Raw genomic sequence first — 19,328 nt, 5'->3', positions numbered from 1 at the left:
CTGTATCAGTCTAAGTTAGAAATAAAGATCAGACATGAAGTCAGTCAGCTGTATTTACTTTGGTAGCAAACTGAAATGAAGACTAATTTGCACTAGTTTAAAACAGGCAAAGTTGTTTTGAAGCATGTGTTTATAAACACTGGATGCAGTAGCCTTCTAAAATCTGAGTCCTTGTGATTTTTATAACGTTTAGACTTGCCTGATCGGCTAACCAGAGGCAAGAAGGATCTCTTGTATTTACAGGGGTCTGAAGCTGTGGCAGCAGTCAGGAGTCTCCCTATTTGTGCCATTGTGCTTATATTTAACATCTGGAATACTTGTAATCATCTGGAAATGGCCCATTAGCTTTTGTAGTATCCTCCTAGCACTATTCAGTTCAAATCCAAGTGGGCTTGCAATGATGTTTTATTTAAAAGCAGACAGTGTGCTTGGGGACAAAAATACCCTTATGAAGAGCTATTTCTTGCATATTTTGCTTCAGTTACTCCATTTTTGAGAAATCCTGTACTGTCACTTTTATGTCCAGTAGTACTCTTAAACAGTTATTGCAAGGAAATTGTGGAATACTGTCTGTGCAAGAATTTAACTATTTTTTTAAAACCTAGAATTTTAAGAACAGACTGGATTCTTTAGCAAAGTAGTTCGCTGTATATGTTTTTTTTCTCGTGGGCTGGGAAAGGCATGTAAAGGGAGTTGTTTTTCAATGCTGCATGGTCATTTTATGTGCTAATGGACTCACTGTGGGGGGGTTTTTTGTTTGTTTGTTTTTTTCTTTTTTTGTTCCCCCTCAGTCTGAGAGATTTTAAAAATTCTGTGGTGTAGTTCCTTTTAGGCATGGTGGGGTTCTGGAGATAGTTTCCAGGGTAGATGTAGGGGTAACTAGACTGCAATATCTTTTTCATCTTCTGAAAAATAAGCTTCTTATGTAAGAAAAATTACTTTAGAACTTAATTTGGAAAGATTAGATTGGAATTGCCTCAAATCCAATTAAGCCACACTGCATGGACGTGCTGGGAATATAAATGCAATTACTGTAAATTTGTACAAACTGATTTGTTGCATTATCTTGCTAATCTAACATATGGTACTTTTTGTGTCCATATTGCAGACGGCAACTCCAAACTAACATGGCAGTCAGACTGTGTGATGTGGCTTCTCTGCTTAGAAGTGGTTCGTGGGCAGCAGAGCCTTGGACTGGGGTCTGTGGGTCTTTTTTTAAATTCTGCAGGATACTTTTTAACATGTTAATTGTGCTGAGGCCATACCAAACTCCTTAATCTTGCATTTGGAATGTTAACTCTTGTTCGACACTTCATTATAGGCTGTAGGTTTTGTCCATAATCTGTGAGAGCCTGGAGCACACTGTTCTATCATGACAACTTTTTATATAATATGATGATCTCCTGTAGAACTTACACTGCAGTGACTTGCCTTTCTTCTAATGTCAATTAGATTGCAGTATGAACTTAAATCACTTGGTGGATGATTAAGAGTAGTATTATACTAAAATGGTTTTGGTATGGTCTGAATACTAAATAGCAATAATGTAAAAAAAAAACCCTGTATACTGTTATTTGTGATTACTATTTTAAAAGTATATTTACAAATTTTGCTCTAAGAAGTTGTTTGAAAACTGTAAATTTATCTCAAACTATTTTTCCAGGTGGAAAATATTTAGTAACTGCTGATGTGCTTTGTGTTTTATGAACGGTTGTATTCAACTGGTCAATGGAATATGCATTATTTGTAAAACATATTAGTATCAGTTTGTTCAGAGCAGATGGTTCCATAGCTGAGAAATGCTGTAATTTCAGCACACACAGGCTACTGCACCTGTTCACTTGAATATTGGCAGAGGATCTCATTCTTGCCACCTGAACACAAACATAAATGTGCAGTTAAGTGAGGATTGTTTGTTGTCCTTGCTAAATCCTGCTAATTTTGATCAATGAACACTTCAAGTTTGAGAAAAAGAGAGAGAGGGCGTGAAAAGCAATTCTGGATAGCCTCAGTCAGAGCACAGCATTTGTGGCGACTAGCTCTGCCAGATATACTAGTGTTTTGAAAAGTAATTTTATCTTAATTAGGATCATCTACTTTCTCATCTTCTCAGCAGACTTGTTTTATCAATGCCAGATTCAGGTTACCACTTGGAGTTTGTCACAAAGGAACTGTTGTTCCAGTTCCTAGCTCCTCAGGAAAACTAGATCAGATTTTTATATTAAATGTTCTTAATAGTCGCATCTTCGCTTTCTTGTGTTGTGCTGAAGTAACATCTTGGAAGATACTTCTGTATGCAAAACATATAAGTGTGTTTCCAGGAATGTCTGAATTGTAGTTTAAAAACAGTATAGCTTCTCATATATTTTTAGGAAATTTAAATTTATGTTCCTTGAGTACAGCTGACCTAATCAGCTGTTCAGGTATGCTGCTTTGAACAGGACACTTAGATAATCTCCAGAGGTCCTTGACATTACACTGTGATATTACAGTAGGCTTCGTGTGAGAAGTCCTCCTAGAAATTTCAGTATGAGGTTTAATTTTAGTGACTGCTGGATATTTTTAGCGAACTTCTTGCTGAGTCTTGCTTCTGTGTTGAAATGTTTATTACTGGAAAATTAATTTATAGAATTTTCTGTTGAATGTTGTCTTACGTAGTTGGCCTCAGACAGGGTAGGTAGGCTGACCAAGGCCTGGGTATTAGTCTGCAATTAAAAATCCATGTAATCATCAACTGTTTTACTATTCAGTGCCTGACTGAGATGGCAGTGGTAGATTGTGGGCAAATACTGACAGTTCTCCAAGTGATTGCTGCTGTATCTGCCAGTCATACAGTCAGTTCCTTTGGGGTGAAACATGGTAGTTCCTGGAGTGGTGATCACTCTCTTATTTTGATGTATAAAAGTAGATCAAGTTAAAGTATCAAATTTTTAACTTTTTTCAGGGTGCAGGGGGAGGTAAGAAGTGAGAACCAGGGATTGTCAGTTTAACCAAAAGCAGTTAGAAACCTAATTACAACCTTTGGTGACAGAAGGTTGACCTAGAGGTTATCGAGGAGGAGTTTGTTTTCTATCCCAGCACATCCATATATCTCTAAGTCTCTTTTGACTGCTAATCTTTCTGCTTTTGTGTTCTGCTATTGCTTATGAGGAATAGGCTCAGGATACAGTTAACACCAGCCTCTCCTTGAAAATAACCAAATACTATAACTTTAAAAGTTACATTTCATATAATTTCAGTTATTAGTTGTGAGTTAATAGAACTGTTTACCCTTGCAACAGACCAGTTCTGCTTGGTAACTAGAAAGGCTGTGATGCTGCTAAATGTAGGGAATGCGGGTCGATGGAAACTAGGCTTTGACTGCTGACTTCATTAAGAGAGATCCTAGAAAGTTTTGTGGCAACTTTATTTGCCTGTAAGCTTTTTGAAGTATTGCTTTGCCTTACAATTAAAAATTCTTCTGTATTAGTAGAACCTTGTGCATTATAGAGGCAGAATATGGCCTTGCCTAGTGACAGGTATTGCAGATTCTTGTCTGAACTTTCCTAATAGATGGTGAAATATGAATTTTGATGGTTCTTATTTTCTGTTTTTCAGCAGGTAATTGCTGCCATGGAAACACAACTGTCTAATGGACCAACTTGCAATAACACAACCCATGGTTCAGCCACCATAAACAACTGCTCATCACCAGTTGATTCTGGGAATGCAGAAGACAGCAAGACCAATTTAATAGTCAACTACCTTCCACAAAACATGACACAAGAGGAACTGAAGAGTCTCTTTGGCAGCATTGGTGAGATAGAATCCTGCAAGCTTGTCAGGGACAAAATAACAGGTATGTTCATTTTGGAATTTTCTGTATCTTCATTTTCTAAGCTGTGAGCTGTCAAATGGTGTTTTGCACTTAAATCATTGAATAAAGGCAGAAGAAGGTAATGCTGGTGTTGCTGTTCAGAAGGAGCTTAGGTTCATTATCTAGATTCTGCACTCCAAAATTAAGTGTGTTTGCAGTTAATCAGGTTTGTGTGAGTACTGTAAATGCTAACAGGGTATTTAAATCTTATGAGCTTTAGAGTCTTTGAAGAAAAGATATGGAGTAATGATATCCTAAGTCCTAGTTGATGCAAAACTTCCTTTTGCATGGATGTAGGTAATTAAACTTGTACCTTCTGAAGAAGGCAGACTACCTTAGTTTTGTAGGTGAAGCTACTTTTGTATTGCAGCACTTCAGCCACTTTCTTGAGGATGCATACTTGAATCAATATAGTGTAAATACGAACTGCATTGTGATGAGTTAGTACTTTATTTTAGCAATAGCTGATGTGTACAGGTTGCCTGTATTATACCAGTTTTTTACCTTTGAAAGAACTACCAGGTCGATGCCAGCACTTGAAAACAAGAATAAAAGGATGATTGGCAAATTTCAATTTCTCATCTCCAATTTTCAACTCCAAGCCTTCTCAAAAAACATTGATGTACCAGTTGTGTCAACATTTTGTTGGGTTTGTTCAGAAATGTCGACTTCAGTACTTGACTTCCTGGCTTTCCCCCCCCCGCCCTCTCCCCCCGGCCCGGAATCTTCAAATATCCAGCTTTCAAGAACACAATTTTAGCTTGGGTTCTTGATTGCAACACTTGAATGTGCTGGTTAGCTTCTTTGTGTTCAGACTACGCCTCTTTGAGGCTGCGTGTTCTTCTATACTTTGGTTTAAGGGTTTAGGAGTCAGTATTTCCTATTACCAAAAAGTAGTGTCAGATCATGGACATTTTTCTCTCACTAAATAAACTTTGTGACTTGGAGTTCCCTGAGCAGCAGCAGTGGGAAGTGGAAAGGACGCAGGTTGTGTTGCTTCAGCCCCTACTACACTTGACGTGTTTTTGTTGATGGCTTGAGGTATGCTGGAGAGATGTGTTTTCCCATCTGCATACATTAATACTGAAGGAAAAGGCCTAAAATCCTTCAGGTAGCTCTCGTACCCACCCTAGGACCTGTCTTTGGCATGCAGCGCATGATTTTTTCTCTAGTCCTGATGATTTATTTATCTGCTGGCAGGAAACTTACGACACCTTTTCCTACATTTATTCAAATGCTGTGTCATCAGTACAAGAATGATACGTAAGCAAGAATCTGGCAGCAAAAAGATACCAAGGGGAATATTTCCCAGATGTTTACTTCATCTGCATATGCACCTGCTGAGAATAAGCAGGGGACATAAATTAGGGATCTCATCTCCTAAGTTTGACCGTGTAGTTTGCTGCACAGTGAGACTGACTTTAGCCAGAGCCTGTACCTTTTTGAAGAGAGGTAGAGATGATTTAGGGGCACAAAATGAGTCAAGCTAAGAGGCTGCTTAGAGCCCAACACTGATCCTTTGGCCTCCTTATTGAATAGTCTCTGGCTGACTTCCGTGCTTACAAAAGAGGGCTGCTTTACCTCCCCTTCCAATCTGAATGACCAGCACTTTTTCCTATAGCAGGTGGCTTGCTTTTGAGCTGTTAGGTACTGAAATGGTTAAATCTGTGAAGTACCGTGCTTCAGCATGCTATCATTGGCCACTGAAAGCACTTGAGTTTGCTCCTTTGGGCTCTACCGAACTTACTGTCTCAGTAATCTCCGCTCTTTCACTGAACATGAACAGTACTGAATGTGCTTTGGGGCCAGGGAAGCTAGACTCTGCTGATGCCACATCTTGCTGTCTTCAGCTGAAGGCTGGTTGGTGCAGAAAAAAGTCTGTCTTCTCTTTAGGTAATGACCCCCGTGCTTTGAAACAAAAGGTCTTTTACTTTGCACTTCGGGAACAAAAGGTCAGGAAACAGCTAAGAGGTAACTGGTGTTTTGTCAGTTCGTGGGATGGCTATTCAAAGCGTTTATCTGTCTTGCAGATCTGAGTTGACATGTTTAGCATTCCTTATATAAAGGATTGCATGCTTCTTCCAGTTAAAAGGCTACTGCTCACAGAAGTGAGCCTCAAGTTCTTAATGATGGATGTGCAAATTGCCTGCATCTATACATGATAGTTTTGATGTTTTACATGCTGGAAGCTCACATTGCTCCTACTAAGTGTCTAAAGACTCCTTGCCCAGGAATAAAATGAAGCAAGACAATGGAAGAACTCTTGTTTGAAGATGTGATGTCTTCTGTATAGCATAAAGTGACGCCTAAGAAGAATCCTGACTTCTAATTGTACTCTTAGTGGAAGAAGACAACCAGTGTTGGAGTGGAGATAGAATTGGTGTTTCTACTGTATCAGAGAGCAGCTCCACAGCTTTGAGGCATACATTCAGCTGCCAACAAAAACACTGCCTCAGCATTGTTCCAAAGGGTTTTAGTATAAGTGAGAAATGTAGCGTCTGACCTTATAACTACATTGTTACTTCTGATTTAAGTAGTTTGGAGCAAGATTACCTAGTGTTTTGTGGATGCTGGAGAGAGAATGCTTTAGTTCCAGTCTTGTTCTTACTCATTTTCAGGTTTTCTACAGGGAGTTCTTGAAAAGCAAATCTTTCCTTTTATTTCTACAAGTCAGAACAGAACAGGGATTGTTACTAAATTTCTCTGAAGTAAGATTTGCCATGAATTGCATAATTCTATTGGTTTGATTCCTGTTAAAACAGTAATTATTGGTTAAGTGAAATTTCATGAGTATTAGGTACCTGGTAGTACCTCTACAGTCCCCTGAACTTTTCAGTGAAAGCTGAAATGCACTTTCATAAAGGCTAAACTGCAAATGAAAATTAGTAAGGGGGAAGGCATAGGTCTGCCTTTGACTTCATTTGTGATATGCTGGAACTGAGATGTGTTTGCCAGGCAGGTAAGATGGCTCCAGTGTAGGAACACTAAGAAATCTGATAGTATCTTCACTGGTGAGTGAAATAAAACACATAGGTGAACCATTTCTCATCAGTTAAGAGTGTTTTTAATGTGTCATAGAATGGTTTGGGCTAGAAGGTACCTTTAAAGCTCATCTGCCATGGGCGGGAACAGCTTTTACTAGACCAGATTGCTCAAAGCCCCATCCAACGTGGCCTTGAAAAAGAAATTCTAACCTATCTGTCAATATTAGCAGGCAGTTATCAAGAGTTCCAGACCTTACTCCACTGATGTGATCCACTAGGAAATTTTAAGACTTAAAGAAGCCTGCTGCATACTGGGTCACCAATGCTGTTTGTTGGAACTCAAAGGGATCAAGGATGGCTACTGCCATCTTGACCCAAATACTTGTCAGAGCATTCTGTGGATTTGGACCAAATTACATTCCACCCTACTATTTAATATTCAGATTCCAGTCACATCTGCAACACTGGACTACATTGAAGACTTTGTTATAGCAGTGTCCCAGCTTCTAGAAGCTGTCTGCATACTTTAGGGTTGAGATGAGTTGAATTTGAGGGCCTCCCTGCCTGTGGAAAATGTATTGGAGGGAAGGGAGACACCCTGGAGTTTACTTACTGATTTTATGGGCAGAATCTGAAGCCCTGTTTCTAAAAGGCTGTTCTAGTAGTTTCAGTAATGCTTTTTTCTGTGGTGTGGAATTTGTTAAAGTAATACCCTGCACTGTACTGTCAACGAAGTTTGTGTCCCTTACTGATTTTTATTTAAGTTTAGTTGTGAAGTAGTTAGAGTGGAGAGCTGAACTGCAGAAGGTTCCTGCTGATCATACCCCAAGTATGCAGTTCATGGGCACAACCTGCTGTTAAGGTAACATTAGTAAATGAAGTTTACTTGCTCAGCTAATGGAAAAACACTGAAAGTGTTCTCAGCAAGACTTAAAATAGCTGATTGCTGTTCCGTTCTTCTACTGATGGTAGAGAAATTAAACCTTGATATTAATGAAGATTTTAAAGGGTGCTGAGCAAGAGTCTCTTTATGTGAGAATCCTGTTGAGGAGAGAGCATCTGAGATGCAGGGGCATGAATGTCACTTACCTTTGCTTCCTAACCGAAGAATCTGTCTGGAATGAGCCGTTGTGCTCAGATATTCTGGAGTCTGTTACCTCTTACATGCTTTTTACTAATAAAGATGTATGTAAACACAAGGTACAAAGCTACCACATGAACTAATTATAGTCATACAGTAGGTGGGAGATCCTGTTCTCAGTGCATCGTAACTGAATTGTTATCACTGCTCTAGATAACTGTTTAGTTTAAGGGCTTTTGCATATTTAAAAGCAGCAGATAACATTTTACTGTTAATACAAGCATGTGTAATTATGAAGTATTTTTAGCTTAATTTTTAAATATAAGGGAAGGTAAAATGGTATGAAGTGTAACTATCAAGCTGCCCCTGTTCAAGCATTTAAAAAGCACAACCTTTCTGCTAATGCAAGGCAGATGGATTTAGCAGCTGTCAACAGGCTACTTAAAGATGAAGATGTACCTTAGTAAGACTTAGTATTCATTTTCTAGACCTAATTTCCTGAAACGTAGGTAAAAATGGCATATATGTAAATGAAAATTATAGGTACAGGTAAAAATAGCAATGAGTGTGGTATCCTTACAAAAAAACATGAGTTCTTAATGCCCACTGTCTTAAGTGCAAATTCAGTTGTACATGTGGAAGATAAATGCTTGATTTTTCCTTTGTGGAATAATCTTCATGATTTCAGGTCTTTGCTTCAGGAGTGCTTGCAGAGTTTTAGCTAAACAAACTGTGGAATTCAGCCTCAGTATTTCAGAACATTCCTTAGTTTTCTTGACTTCAGAGCTCCTGTACTTTTCTCTGATTAGGTTAATCATATGCTTGTAAAATCCACCAGTTTTCTTTAAAAGAGAACCTGTTGTTAACATCTGTAATGGTTCTAGTAACACTGGTCATAATTCAGTGTGTGCAATGTATATGCATAGTCAGTGCAATGCTAAGAGGGACTCTCTGATGTCAGTTCCTTGGTTATTGAGTACTCTGCTCTAGTGTAGAGTGAGGAAACACCTGGTGACAACGCTGTACTGTAGTCTGCTCAAAAAACTGAGGCTGTGGAATCAAAAAATCACAGAAAGATTTGGGTTGGAAAGGACCTTAACATCATCCAGTTTCAACCTCCTGCTGTGGGCAGGGATGCTTCACACTACTAGACCAGGTTGCTCAAAGCCTCCTGCAGCCCAGCCTCGAACCCTCGCAGGGGTGAGGCAGCCACAGCTTCTCTGGGCAACCTGTTCCAGTACCTCACCACCCTCACAGTAGAGAACTTTTTCCTTATATCTAGCCTGAACTTCTACTGTTCAAGTTTGAACCCATTACCCACTGTCTGATTGCTACCGTCCCTGATGAAGAGTCCCTCTCCAGCATCCTTGTAAGCCCCCTTCAGATACTGGAAGGTTGCTGTGAGATCTCCACACAGCCTTCTCTTCTGCAAAGCCCAACTTTCTGAGCCTGTCTTTGTATGAGAGGTGCTGTAACCCCTTTTACTTTCTGTGCGGCTGGTCTTCTCTGAGCAAAGTATGAGTGAAATGCTGATGTTTTACTGATACCTCATGTTCTGTGATATGCTTGCTGTTTTATAGCAGTCTTATGGTAATCAAGGGAAAAAGATACTGTGTGTTGGAAGCAGCAGAAAGTGTGTTGTCTGACTGGCTTCTTGCATCTAGAACATGTGGAATTTATTAACCTTTGTGGTTTTCCCTACTTCTGTTGTACCGGTACACAGACTCCTAGCTCATGTTGGTGTCTGTCAAGAGCAGAGCTGGTGGAAACCTTGTGCTTTTTATATTCTCAGCCCTTTCTCCCAGTGTGCTTAATGTTTGCAGTCCTGTTTCTTAGTTTCCACTCTTACCCTTTGTAAGTTACTGCAAGGTTTTGAGTGCTGTTGGTGTGAGAGAGTAGAGTAGTTCACCAGCTAGAGGAGGAGCTAGCTGAAGCTCTTTTGTGGTGTGCTGAGTCTGAGAGAGGCAGGGGTTCTTGCTAGCTGCTGCTCAGTGGTGTGCTGAGGTAGCGAATGAGTTCTGGCAAACTGACAGTTCATGATCTGGGCAGGGATGTGGACAAAAGGTGTTGCCTGAACTCTATTTTGCCAGCAGGATGCGTTGTGCAGAACTTGATTAAAATGTGAAATCAAGAATAAAAACTGAATGGGATTAGAGGTAAATTTATATTTATTACGTGGTCACTGTTTGGTCTCTTCTCTGGAGCAACTTGCTTAAGACTTTTAAGGATAGATTTTTCTGGGGGTGGATGTGAGGGGGAGGGTTGTTCTTAACATCAGCTTTTTAAGGTTCAAGGTAGTCCATGTTTGGTACTCTGCAGTCTCTGATGTGGCCTAGGGACTCAGTGTGGTGTAGGACAAAGTTAATAAAGTAATTTTGAACTTTATGTGCTTGTTGGAAGAAATACAACAGCAGAGTATTGGACTACTTAGCTGGTGGTTGGAGTACTGTCCTATTGTCTGAACTGCAGGAAAAATGGAGTTACATTTTCGAACAAGCCTTGTGTGGCTCCTGAGCACAATTAATACAGACTTGTCTTAAGTCTGTTACTATTGTATTCTGTAGTTACTATTCTTCGGTTCTGCATTTTGCTGTTTAATGTTACTGAGAAGGACTTAGCAGCATTTACTGTGCTTTTTCATAGTAAATGGCATAATTTGTTGTACTTTGCATGTCTGTTGGTCATGAGTCATGCAGACAGGTGGAGATGAAGGAACTCTCATGTTACTCAATATAGCATTTGATTGTCTTTGCACTTCCATTTGTTTTTCACTGTCTTGCAGGCACAACACTGCTTTGACCTTTCAGAAGTTCATAGGCTTTGTTTTCACAAATAAGATAGGAAAAAAGTGTGCTTGGCTAGGTCTGCAGAATCTGTTCCAGTGATTCAGTTAAGTTGCCTAGTTAGTTTTTACTACTGACATTGTAGAAACAAGCTATTTTTAAAATGGTTAAACAGTTCATTTATCCATATATTAACCTGAATTAATGAGCTGATCTCAATATACAGCATAAGTGAGGACTTGATGTTTTAAAACTGGGGCTCTTCATAAGGCTAAACATAAGGGACCTCTCAGTATAGTGAATCAGAACATCATCATTGAATTGCTCTGCTTTTCAGCAGGCACTGTGCTTTTTGATCAGTATTAATGCAATATGCATTTTCTTGCACTTTTCTGCAGATAAATCAAAACTCAGTCTTTGTCAGTCATTGCAGTAACTTATAAGGAGCCTGTAAAATTGTTGGATCTTATAAATTAGCAGTGGTTCTCTAGTGATGATGGGTATCTTGTGTGCTTTTAGCAGAGGTGGTACTCTTGGAGAAGATGGTGCTTCCACCTAGAGTCCCAGTGCTGCCTGTGTGGCTTGTCTTATCACTGCTTATCCTTTCATATGTTTTTGTAGGTATATATTGCTGTTATGTCCTAGTGATCCTAGACCAGCTGTTTGAATAAATGTTACTTCTAGTGGAACCTAATGCATGCTAGGCGATGTTGGAGACATTTGACTAAAACAGAAGGAGACTTGTGATCTGTGTTCTTTCCTGCCTGAGTTTCTGGAGCTGTTGAAGATAAAATTTGCTTTTCTCCTGCTGGTCTGTCTGGTACCTACTGTTTTATGTGGTTTAATTCCCAGCTTTCAGCCCTTCGTGAAATGCATTTGAAGCCTAATGCTGCTGCACAATGGCTACAAAGTCTTACATCTATAGAAGATGCGTTGATTATTCCCACACACACCTTTTTATAGAATTTTGCTGTATTCCTACAAGAATTAGTTTGTGGAGACAGATTTCAGTTTCAAGTAATGAGAATGACAGCTTTCTTCAGTGTATCCTTTTCCTGTGTATTTACCAACTAAAGTGAGAAATGGCTTGCTTTCTGCTACTCAGTATTGCAGATTAGTAGTTGTTATTGTTTCCTAAGTGCAGTTAAAACCTGAAAGAACAATATTCCCGTTTGACATACTAGCACGGACATACTTTTTCAGTTGACAGTGAACATTATGCTAAGGAAAGGATTTATCTTTTAACAACAGTTTATCATTTTGTTACTGTTTTTCAATCATTAGTAAAGACTGCGATGGAGTTGGGGGGAGGGAGAAACCCCTGTAACGGAAAGCAGCACTAGAATTTAACTTTTGCAAAATGTGCCTGAGGGGCACATTCGTATTTCTGATTATGCCACATTTCAGGATATCTTTCAAAACTCAGATATGAAGTAGCAGATAAGATCTGAAAGAAAAACCAAACAAAACCCCAATAATAATAGTATGTCTTAATGTGGAGTTTGGGAAAAGCATTTTTCTTCAAGTGCTGTGCTAGTTTTTTACTTGAATGCTCAAATTACTGCAGGCTTCAAAATGCCCCAGCAGTAGAACAACATGTGTTATCTATCCGCTGTTTATTTAAGGTGACTAGGTGGTACAATAGGACAGATCATTTAACACTGCTGGCTGTATTCTTGACGAGGAGCAAATCAATGGCAAAAGGCTAAACTTCTCAACTGCATGGAACATGTTACTACTAAAAGTGTTAAAAAATTGAAGGATAAAAAGGCTGCTGTTGTGGTTTTAACCCCAGCTGGTAACTCTGCACCATGTAGCTGTTTGTTCATTCCTCCTTCCCCCTGTCCCTGCTCTGGGCGGGATGGGAAGGAGAATTGAAACAATGTAAACCCCATGGGTTGAGATAAGAACAGTACAATAAATAAAGCTTAGTACAAAACAACTGCTATTACCACTACTAATAATAATGATAAGGGAAATAACAAGGGGAGAGAATATAAAACTAAAAAGGAAAAGGGAAGGGGGAAAAAAAACCCACAAGCAAAACCAAAACAATAAACAGCAGTGATGAACAATGCAATTACTCACCACCTGGTGACTGGTATGCAGCCTTACCTGAGCAGTGGTCTGCCCTTTTGGGTGACTCCCCCCAGTTTCTATACTGGACATGATGTGCTGTGGTATGGAATACCCCTTTGGCTAGTGTGGGTCTGGTGTCCTGTCTCTTCTTCCTTCCAGCTTCTTGTGCCTCTCCTCACTAGCAGGGCATGAGAAACTAAAAGGTCCTTGATTCAGGGTAAGCACTACTGAGCAACAACTAAAAAATGTGTTATCAGCGTTGTTCTCAGACTAAAGCTGAAACACAGCACTGCACCAGCTACTGGGAAGGAGAAGAACAACTGTTACAGCTGAACCCAGGACAGTGCTTTCAAAAAGAGTAACTGATTTAGCAAATTTATGGTATACTTTCACCTTAGCATTGTAAGTAGCTTCTAGATGTCATATGAAAAGCTATTCTGTAAGAAGGCATGCTCTCTTGGTCTGTCATTATTTCAAGCAGCTCATGGTTGTCACTAATTAAATTTGAACATGAGAGGCTGTGACAGGCAAAACTGTGTTCAACCTCCTGTCTTGTCCATAAGTAAATGCCCTGTTACTTTTACTTTTGCAAAAGTATGCACCTTCGTACACAGTCCCTGCTTCCACCTGTGTTTGGGGGGGGGTATGAGATTTCATATTTAACTGTGCCAAGTGCAAGGTCCTACACCTGGGTCGGAGCAATCCCAGGCACAGCTACAGGTTGGGCAGAGAAGAGATTCAGAGCAGCCCTGCAGAGAAGGACTTGGGGGTGTTGGTCGATGAGAAAATGAGCATGAGCCGGCTTCAGTGTGCGCTCGCAGCCCAGAAAGCCAACTGTATCCTGGGCTGCATCAAAAGGAGCGTGACCAGCAGGTCGAAGGAGGTGATCCTGCATCTCTACTCTGCTCTCGTGAGACCTTACTTGGAGTATTGTGTGAAGTTCTGGTGTCCTCAATATAAAAAGGACATGGAACTGTTAGCACAAGTCCAGAGGAGGGCCGTGAGGATGATCAGGGGACTGGAGTATCTCCTGTATGAAGACAGGCTGAGAAAGTTGGGGCTGTTCAGCCTGGAGAAGAGAAGGCTGTGCGGAGACCTCACAGCAGCCTTCCAGTATCTGAAGGGGGGCTGTAAGGATGCTGGGGATGGACTATTCATTAAGGACTGTAGTGATAGGACAAAGGGGTAATGGGTTAAAACTTAAACAGGGGAAGTTTAGATTGGCTATAAGGAAGAAGTTCTTAACTACATGGGTGGTGAGGCCCTGGAATGTGTTGCCCAGGGAGGTTGTGAATGCACCATCCTTGGCGGTGTTCAAGGCCAGGTTGGATGAGGCCTTGGGTGACATGGTTTAGTGTGAGGTGTCCCTGCCCATGGCAGGTGGTTTGGAACTTGGTGATCTTAGGGTCCTTTCCAGCCCTAACTATTCTATGATTCTATGGTGTATCTGTTAAGTCACCCTCAGTTTAATGTCTGTTCTAGCTTACTGAACGTCTTTGATCAGATTCATGTACATCTTGGCACCCACAATATCATCTACCCTTGGCTTTCTCTGCCTGCTGTGGGAAGGAACCAGAGCTCCACCCCCATTTTTGTATCTGACATCATCAAGCTTGTGTTGATGAAGCAGCAGACGACTGTTCCTCACATGTGAAAACCATGTGAGATGTAAGCAAGAGAGTGGGACTGATTTAGTAAAAGGGTAGAGTTGAACCTGGCTGAGATGAAGTGTCACTTTCTCTTCCTGAAAGAAATAGCTTATAGCTCTATTTATGGCTGTTTAGTTATAGATACATTCTTGTAACTGTATGGCAGGATAAACTGTCAAGCACTTTGAACAGTGTTTGATCCTTTTCATTCAGTCTTCAACTTTTTTGAGCAGTAGCTCCGGAACTGGGTTTGGGGGAAAGAGGCATCAAAGTATCAAATAGAGAGATCTAGTCGTGATCACAGCTTTTCTAGATTGCTGCCTTGAGCTTGCTGCCTCAATGGTGTATGAGTTATGAGTGTTCAGTGAATAGAGCCCATCTACTGGAACTATAAGCAAACTGCAGTTAAATTGGCGATTGCTCTGTGGCTCATGCCTCATTTTGCTGACACTGCTTTTAAAATGCAGGTCAGGCTTCAATGCAAATATTAAAGGACTGTAACTTGAACAGTGATTTTTATGTTAAAATGGGAAGAAAGCAACACTGGTATTCTGTGCTTATTGCTTTAGCCCTTCTTGTTAGAGAGACAATAGCTATATAGGTAGCTAGGTACAGTTCTACAGTTGAATTATTTGCATGATGGGATGTGTGCTTCTAGCCTTATTCAGTATCAAAATAATATTGTGGTAATCTTGATGGCTTAAATAAAGCACAGTTGACAATGGTGATTTAATGAAGATGCAGTAACTTCTTTGAAAAAGAACTGGCACCAACTCCATGGGCTTGTTTCTCAGGAGGATCACCCTAGCATATTGTACAGCATTCCTATGTGTAGATCCAGACAGTCAAAAGGGTTGGTTTACTCTGATATCTGAAACTGTATCGAACTTTTCATGCTCCTGAGGTTGGACTAGAGGTCAGACGTGCTGTGATTTTCCCCATGGCCACATTAGCTTGCCTTCAGGACACTAGGCTGTGCCTGCCTGCAGTGTTTAGGTTGATCTTAACATAACACTGTCTTTTGCGTGATACCACTTCTGTTTTTATCTGCTGATTAGGGAATGCGTTTTAACTCAAATTGTAGGAGACTATGTGAAATTACATGGGTCCCCGAGATGAATTCAAACAAAAGCTTTTGTATATAGGCTTGTAATATTGTCATGTGTGTTTATTTTAACTGCATTTTTCCACCAGTGTGCAACTTAAGGATAATGAAAGTCAGAATAAAGCCTCCCCTCAGCTTGCTGTGAAGTTGGATTTGGTTATGTTCACAAAGACGGGAAGCTGAATTGTTCTTACCATACTTTAGTAGGTCTTAAATAATTAAACATATTTAATAAACACAGCTTTAAATAAAGTTATTCTTAGCTTATTGTAAATAGTTTGGACTCATCTTTAGATCAGGAACTGGCTGACAGATATTCAAGGAGCAAAGCACTGAAGACAACTTATGTAGGTGAAATTAAACTATAAAAAATAAGGTCCTCAGTCTGCTAGATTTCATACTTTTTTTTTCCTGCAGACTACAGACATTAAGTTTCAGCCCCTAGACTTTATTACTTAACCTGAGAAGTATGTTGTTCACTGTCATATATTGATGCAAATGGTGTAACTTTTTTGGAAGATAAGCATTTTTAGAACTTGTGTGATACTGTAGGTCTTGCTGGTTATATTCCTTTATTATTTTGCAGTAAAATCTCTTTGCAGAAGTTGAAGTAGCCTGAAATGTCACTATACGGAAATGTCACTATAGTGATATCAATGACTGTATTGTAGAAAATACTTTTTTTTTTTAAATGCCTGCTTATCTTCACAGTTTTTGATTGCCCTCTGTGGAATGTGTGAATGTGTTATTTGCTATTGAGACTTTTAATTTTCCAAAGAATGTTTAGTGTGTGCTTGTGGTAAATTTTTGTACTAGACCATGAAACTGGTTTTATAGCTTAGTGATACAAATTAGTTTTCGGATGTGTTATTAACCAAATGCAAGTATTCTTCTGGGGTGTTTTGCTTTTTATTTAACATGCCTATCAGGATGATAATTAGAAATTGAATGATAGGTTTGGGTTCTTTTTCTTCTAAGAATTAGCACTGATAGCACTCAGTGGAGCTGCTTCTCTTATATTCCTTTTACCTGTTAAGGACATAAGTGGAGAAAGAAAGGTGGAACTTACAAACCTAGCCCTACTTGCTCCTTAATGAACTAGTTTGTTTCACAGAAATAATTCAGTCTTACCTTATAAGAAGTTGACTACATGCTGAAAAGATTGAGGCCTCAGCTGCCTGTAATATTTGCTTGGCTCTTTTGATTTTTTTTTTTTTCCCCCCTCCAAGAAAAAGTGAATGCCTCAAATTGTCAACCACATGGAAAGGAATCAGACCTTGCAAGAATGTTTAAGAATTCCAGGCAAGATGCAGGATTAGCTGGGTACTCTGGTAGTTTAATCAAGAATCTACTTCCAAAAAGTAGCTTGCTCAGCCCTTGCATTGGGTATTCCATAGCTCTGAGGAAAACAGCAGCCAAGGACTCCCTCGTGTGGTGGGTGTGCCAAAATTTCACAGGCATCTTGCCGCATTGTTCATAGGCCAGTGTTGTGGTTCACGGCAGTAGGGAGAGCATGTGGAAATAATGCAAGGAGTTATCCCCAGGAAGAAAAGCAGCAAGTGGAACCTCTTCTGAAGTTGCTGCTGCTTCAGCACGTCTTGGCTATTCAGCAGTAATATCATTGTATATTCATGGAGTAGTGCTGAAAAAATACTAGCTGTGTGCTCAATCAAAAATGGTTGTACAGTATTGGCTCTGGATTTTGGGAAGATAAGCATTTCACAATCATGTATGTAGGAAGATTTCCTTCAGCAGTAGCAATTTAGAGAGGAGAATCATGAGGATACAGATTCACTAGACAACTGACTTCAAAACTTCAGGAGACTCCAAGAGCACAAGATAAGTAGACTTGATATTGGCCAGTAATTTCTGGGGTTAGGCTTAATGTTTCTACCCAAAAAAAAAACATGTAGAAAAGCTGAAATAAATTACCAAAATGCTTTAATCAGTCATGAAATATAACTAATGTACTAATGAGATGCTTTCTAATCATGATGTTACACAGAAAGCAATATGTTCTTTCAGGAGTGGTGAAATGCAGCACTTAAGGTCATTGTGCATTTGTAACCTCACAGGGACTTTTCCTGTATGATATAGTTCTCACAGTATTTCAGAAGTAGCTTTTTTAGAGGGCTTACTTAGCATCTGTTAAGTTACAGTTTGTACTGGTCTACCTTTCAAGCCTTTCTTTTAAGGCATAACAGATTGTACATGACATTTGAACACTTTTGGGTGAGCTCCTGTTAACAGGATTGCACAGTTCAGGTGACTGAACTTTGTTGTAATCATAAAATAGGTTGGAAGGGACCTTAAAAGATCATCTGGTTCCATCCCCTCTGCCATCAGCAGTGACATCTTCCACTAGACCAGATTGCTCAAAGTATCATCCAACCTGGATGATTGAACCTGGCCTTGAACACTGTCAGGGATGAGGCAGCCACAACTTCTCTGTCCAACCTGTGCCATTGTCTTACCACCCTCACAGTAAAGAACTTCTTCCTGATCTAAATCTAAATCTACCTTCTTTCAAATTAAAGCCATTCCCCCTTGTCCTATCAATACATGCCCTAGTAAAAAGTCCCTCTCCAGTTTTCTTGTAAACCCACTTTAGACACTGGAAGGCTGCAAGAAGGTCTCCCCTGAACCTTCTTTTCCCCAGGCTGAACTAGCCCAACTCTCTCAGCCTTTCTCTATAGTAGAGGTGCTCCAGCCCTCAGATCATTTTCATGGGCTCCTCTAGACTTGTTCCAACAGCTCCAGGTCTCTCTTTTGTTGGAGGTCCCAGAGCTGGATGCAGCTTTCCAGGTGATGTCTCGCAAGAACAGAGTAGAGGTGGGAAGAATCATTTCCCTTGACCTGCTGGTCATGCTTCTGTTGATGCAGCATATTGTTGGTTTTGAGCCACGCATTGACTGTGAGCACTTATTGATGGGTGATGTTGAGCTTCTTGTCATCAATATCCACATGTCTTTCTCTTCAGGGCTGCTTCTAATCTGTTAATCACCCAGCCTGTGTTTGTGCTTGGGATTGCCCTGATAAGGGCTGCTTATGTCCTTGCTGTGTTGTCCCTCCAAGAGGCAGTGGGATAGTTGAAGGACAAGAGCTTATGAACATGAGAGTGCTCACGTCTGTCTGTAGAGAGCCTCATCAGCTGCCTTTTGCACTTGTCTGAAATAGCATTTATTCTTGGTTCTTCAACACCTGCAGGTTTCAGGGAATATTTCTTCTGAAACTTTGGTAGCTCATAGGTTGAAAACATAACAGTCATTTTACAGCAGTTCTGCACTCCAGTGTCTGTTCTAAAATAGACTATCATTCTTTGGCCACTGCAAAAGGGAGCAGCTACACAAAGATGCTGGTGTATCACTCCGTTTAAAGTTTTCTCTTGTTACATGGTGTAGTCCCACTTGTTTGCTTACTTCCAACTGTTTTCCAGATCTATGGTTATAATAGTCAAAGGGAGAGGATCTCTTTAACTTGACCTTCAAGGAAGCTGTCTGATCTAAAGGCTCTTGTCCTTTCATTCCTTTTTGGAAGTGCAGAATGAAGGAATATGGCTGTTATGTGGCAGGTATATTAAAGCTTTAATAAGTTGTGGCTGTTCTAGCTGCTTCCAAAGAGAGAAAGGAAGAAAACTAATGTTTGTGAGTATACTTTTTTTCTTGCAAGATAAGTTGCTGGCCATCCTACTTTCCAGGGAGATTGAGAGAAGAGACTGTAAAACATCTTAATTGTTGGCCTGGTGTGGTTGGGCTAAATGGCCTGGTTCAGCTGTTTATGTAACTTCTGTG

The 19,328-nt window shown here is 40.1% G+C and overlaps 1 protein-coding gene across 7 annotated transcripts in view; it reads left to right on the top strand.

Moving 5' to 3' along the window:
* Positions 1 to 349: 349 nt before the first annotated feature.
* ELAVL2 (ELAV like RNA binding protein 2) overlaps positions 350 to 19,328 on the top strand; it is a 52,174-nt gene continuing 33,195 nt past the window's right edge. For 4 of the 7 annotated variants that reach the window (XM_080637939.1, XM_080637938.1, XM_080637935.1 and 1 more), the window contains exons 1-2: positions 350 to 1,199; positions 3,598 to 3,838. In XM_080637939.1, the coding sequence (XP_080494065.1) occupies positions 1,128 to 1,199; positions 3,598 to 3,838 (313 nt within the window). In that variant the 5' untranslated portion in view covers positions 350 to 1,127. Of the gene's footprint in view, positions 1,200 to 3,597; positions 3,839 to 19,328 lie in introns of those variants that run through there. The other 3 variants (XM_080637937.1, XM_080637936.1, XM_080637933.1) reach the window with 2 other exon arrangements.

The sequence above is a fragment of the Psittacula echo genome (genome assembly GCF_963264785.1).
Source record: "Psittacula echo genome assembly, chromosome: Z".
Taxonomy (NCBI): Eukaryota; Metazoa; Chordata; class Aves; order Psittaciformes; family Psittacidae; genus Psittacula; species Psittacula echo.
The sequence above is the reverse complement of the archived record's forward strand: the minus strand, read 5'-3'. Positions and strand labels throughout refer to the sequence as shown.